The sequence below is a fragment of the Cupressus sempervirens genome, chromosome 3, assembly GCF_028749045.1.
Source record: "Cupressus sempervirens isolate cs-2001-9-10 chromosome 3, ASM2874904v1, whole genome shotgun sequence".
Classification (NCBI taxonomy): domain Eukaryota; kingdom Viridiplantae; phylum Streptophyta; class Pinopsida; order Cupressales; family Cupressaceae; genus Cupressus; species Cupressus sempervirens.
In genome coordinates this window covers 32,711,626-32,716,492 of record NC_143120.1, presented here as the reverse complement: position 1 = coordinate 32,716,492, position 4,867 = coordinate 32,711,626, and the positions used below count along the sequence as shown (strand labels likewise).

Here is a 4,867-nt window from a genome sequence, read left to right as displayed (position 1 = left end):
TAAGCTACAATAGAAGACGAATTTAGGATCATGATATAAAAGCAAGTGATCCATTAGTTAATAGAGAGAGTCAATGTATACAACATTTTTGTTTCCACCCTGCTATTGTGCAATAGATTCACAGCTCTCATATTATGAAATCATCAGTGAAAGTTGCAAAAGAATCCTTACTTTTTTATTTTATTTTGATCTCCTTAGCAATTGTAGTTGAATTTGGGGGAAAAAGAATTGTAAAACCATGACACCTATTGACATTGACTTCATGGGTCATTGTTTCATGTTGGAAATTAACTACATCAATTACAGTTTAAGTTGCATAGTTAAATGTGTTAAAGAGGCAAAATGCAGTGCAACGGCTTTTTTTTTTTGCAATGTTCTAGGACCATAGTTGCAAAGAGGAGTATTGTGAAGTTTTATCTTCTAATTCGATAAATATTTCTTCTTCTGGGTTGTTTTGAATGTTTTCTAATATTTTCAATACTAGTTTACTGACTGGTAACAACTCTTCTAGCTCAGCTGCATAGTTATAATTTTTAGTGAGCTTTCAACTTCCATGGGCATCTTCCTTTAATTATTTAATCTTGAAACACAATTGCTGATATTACCCCTCCCACAATTTCCCTTCTCAATGACAACATCCATCTCTACATTTGACCCTCTGCAAAGAAAACACTCACCAATGTAAGCAAACCTTCAAAAGATTTTAGTTGGGTTCCTTTTCAACTTGATCCAACTTCTAACATAATGCAGAACTATTCACAAGATAGCTAACTTCACTTTTAAAAGCTCCTTATGAGATACAACATACCTTTGTGCATCAAAGGAAGCTAACCTAGTGAGAACAGGATCCACCACTTCACCATGAGTTTTTATTTCCACAATATTGCCATTGAAATACTCCTTTTCTGCTCTTGGTGTATTCATGATGTGTAGATCCTCAAGCATACAATCCAATTCCTCTCCAAGAGTTTGATCAACAACACTATTACAACATTGACTTTTGTTCTTTGAATTAGCAAAGAAAGATTGTTTCTTGGCCTTTGCAAATTGACCATCTTTCAGAGATGTAATACTTAGAATATTATCACTTTCTACTACTATAGGGCCACAAGAGATGAAGTCCAACAAACTAAATATGCTGAAGTGTTGATTGATATCTGGCTCCTCTGCTCTCACTATCTTTTTGCTTTCTTTGCTCTGACTCGCCTCATCTTGTGCTTTTGTTGAGCAAGGGAATGTCCATGATCGATGAGACTCTATGGAATTCTTTGTAGCTTCACTTTCTTTTGACAATTGTTCCTTTTCTTCTTCTTTGTCTTTTTTTCTAGAGTCACCAAGAGTTGTGGAATCAATGAACTCAGGCTTAAAAGCCACTTTCTTTTTGTTGGCACTTATTACTAAGTTTGGTGATTTGTTTTCTACTCTGATGTGATATTGAGTAGGTTCAAATCTTGTTTTAATGTTACCCATGTCTTCATTTCTGATCATAACTCTGGTGCATGATGCACACACTTTATGAGCAACTCTGATATTGGTTGGTTGTAACTCATTGTGCCTTAGATTTTTTGTTGTAGAATCACTCTTTCTTTTTGGTGTCCAACTCTTAGATTTTGTTATAAACATTGTTCTAACCTTGTGTTGTTCTTGGTGCACTCACGTTGCATATGGAATCTAGATTCTTTTCTGATGACATAGACACAATTATCAATAAATTTATAGGAAAAGAGTTCATTTGGTAAAAGGAAAAGTCTATGCATTATATGTACCACAACAATCCTTGAAGAGTTTTGAACCCTTGACCACACGTTCAACTCCCTCCACTAGGAGTATGATGTCATTCTCAGATAGGTTGTTGCATACATATCTACTTTAAAACCCCTTGCATTGACAATAAAAAAGTATTTTGAAATAAGAGTCAAAATGCTGGCCTCATTATTTAGGTAAGCATCATTCGAATTTTCCTTATCAGTTTCTTTTGGTTTTTTTGCCACATACTGTGTATTCATTTTGAAGAAAAAGCTTTCCTCATTATGCATCTTCAGACCTTGCTTCAAGTTAAAATAACACCGAATGCAAGCATGGTTGCAGATGGTGGCTTTATTCTTGCCAATTCCATTTGGATTTGTTTTTCAAATGTTTATAACTTTATTTGTAACCAATGAAAGACAAGGATTTATCCGCTCTGATTAGTTGTTATTTGTGTGCTATTTATATAATTTTTGTTGCTGATATCTTTATTTCCTTCCTTTCTGGTAAGATTTAAATCCCTGTTAGGCATAATTTACCTTGTGATTGTTAGTATTAATACGAAAGCTTAGGTGATTAAAGTGGTACAGGTTTTATTAAATTAAAATTTCATTTCAACCATTAGATCATTTTGATGTGTTGAAAGTTGTTTTAGTTGAAAAAGAATACTACACTTGTGTTTGATATTATTTATAACTTTGGTAACATGCATTGAGATGTGCTCTAAGATGTGAAAAAGTAGCATGAAAACATCATAAATGTGATTATATGAAGTATGTAGCTAAGACTAGCTAAGGCATTTCCCAAGTTTAGAGTTCGCTACAGAGTACACCTATTGTGACAAATTAGGTGACTCTCGTGACCTTGAATTGCACCATGATTGTGTGGCCTATGCATGAGGTACATACCAATGTCCTATTCTATATTTCAAAATCCTTTCTTCTTAGTGTTAAAAAAATAGCTTTCTAGAACACTTGAACACATGATAGGAAAATTTGAGGTTCAACACATACTAATCATTCTCCCCTCCAAATCTAGTTACTTGGTGCTCCAAGAAAGTGTAGAAAACCCATTAACATAGATTGATGAACTGGTTACATTCATCCATACTTTAAATCAAACAAAAGAAATGAAATTAAGTCAAGCTAACTTAGAACCCTTAATAATTCTGTATGATCATTGTCAAGTTCCATCTTAAGAATTGGTATGGTTCTCTACATTTATATGCTCAGGTTCAACCAAATGTCAAGTGGATAGCCTCAAGTGCTTGATATTTTGATAAGGGAATACAACTAATTGGGTGTTTGACATTTCTTGATCAACTGGCTTAATATTCATAGTTTAGCTCAAGTTGAAGACGTGATTTTGATTATAGGACTAATTTGAGCTTGGCAAGAAGTGCTAGGAATTGGATTAAGGGGTAGAATGTGCCATATAACAACTTCATATAGCATTAGCCTATTCTGAGCTCATAGCTTTTCATTTTATTTTATATTGTTGTGATCTATTTTATTCTATATGGTAGGGTGCATAGGCTTTGGAGACATAATCAAGCTATATAAAGTTCAAGATCACATATACAAACAATATCTCCAAAGGAAATTATTCTATTGATTTCTGAGAGCACCATGTCTTTACTTGAATTGTTCAGACTACTTAACATATGCATTCTCTTAATGCTATTTTTCACTGTCAAGGACACACCTTTGTTCATATTCCTATTGGCATTTGACATAATATTTTTTTATGCCACTTTGTACATAATGGAGAAATATATGTAATATGAAGAAGCTCAAAGGAAACAAGATACAAATAAGTATACATTTGAAATGTCAGTTTTAAATTTTGAATTGTAAACACATTATCTAAAATATGTGTGATATCATTTGATCCACCTTAGAATTAGACACTTCACATGATGAATCAAGCAATTACCATACTAGAACTTATTTTGCATTTATCAATGTATATCATTGCCTGATTTAGATCTGATTTCTTGTACTAATTGGACTATTGGGCAATGATAATTAGCCATCTGCAATTTCTTTTCATTTGCAAAAAACTATTTTTATAGCTCTAATTCATTATCCAATGTAGTTGCTTTGGAAATTATCAGTGTAGTTAATAGGTTTCATTACTTCTAATAAAATCTACACTACTATATTCAAAATAACCAAATTGTGCTAAACATTTTGTATCCTTCTACATAGCATTAGAGTAGGAAGATTCCACTCTATTATGTTTTCTTCTTTCATCCAGTCAATTCATGTACGTTGTCTAAATGGTACACTATTTTTACAAAACCAAGAATATAGATGGCTTGTTTCAAGGCAAAAACAATTATAGATTTGGAGAATGAAGACACGTCCACTTTTTAAGAAAGCAAAAACTTGTTTACCAGGTGCAAAAAATGTCCAACACATAGGAAGTACAAGGGTGTTAGGAGACATCCTTGGGGTCGATATGCTGTGGAGATAAGGGATCCACAAACTAAGCGTCGCCAATGGCTTGGAACATTTGAATCACTAGAAGAAGCTGCAAATGCATATGATAAAGCTGCACTCTCTATGAGAGGAGTAACAGACTGTGTAGATTGCTACAGCAAAACAACAATAGAAACCAATGATGCATTATTGCATATTAAGCCATTGAAAATAGAAAATCCAATCTACCAAACCCCAATCCATGAAGAGGAAAACATAAAGCCTCATTATGTAACATTGTCTAATATAGAAGATGGCATAGTATCACAAAGACCATCCTTAGATCAAATACCATTTGATGGCATGATAGTACCCAATCTGCATTGTCTAATGACACCTATAAATTATAATTTTGATGCAGCCCAACAAGGTAGACATTGTCAATCATCAACAATTTTTCCTAACAAACAACAAGCTAGTTATCTACCACCATATGCACATGCAACATTAGGATTAGTAGGAAACATAGTTGCTCATAACTCTGTTGGAAATGATAGCATCAATGATGTATACAAATTGGACAATACTCCTAATGTCCATTCAAGCTTTCAAGAGAAATCACCCTCAATGTACAATTCCAATGTTGGAGGTTTAGATTTATTGAAAAATGCTATTGAAGTTTTGAAATCTGAGCACTT

At 33.3% G+C, this 4,867-nt stretch overlaps 1 protein-coding gene across 1 annotated transcript; it reads right to left on the bottom strand.

The window, feature by feature from the left end:
* Positions 1-567: 567 nt before the first annotated feature.
* Positions 568-1,623, bottom strand: LOC149564632 (uncharacterized). The gene is made up of 2 exons (XM_089816204.1): positions 809-1,623; positions 568-658 (listed from the first exon to the last, which is right to left on the bottom strand). The coding sequence occupies exons 1-2, from the start codon at positions 1,621-1,623 to the stop codon at positions 568-570; spliced, it is 906 nt and encodes a 301-aa protein (XP_089672330.1).
* Between the last annotated feature and the right edge of the window lie 3,244 nt (positions 1,624-4,867).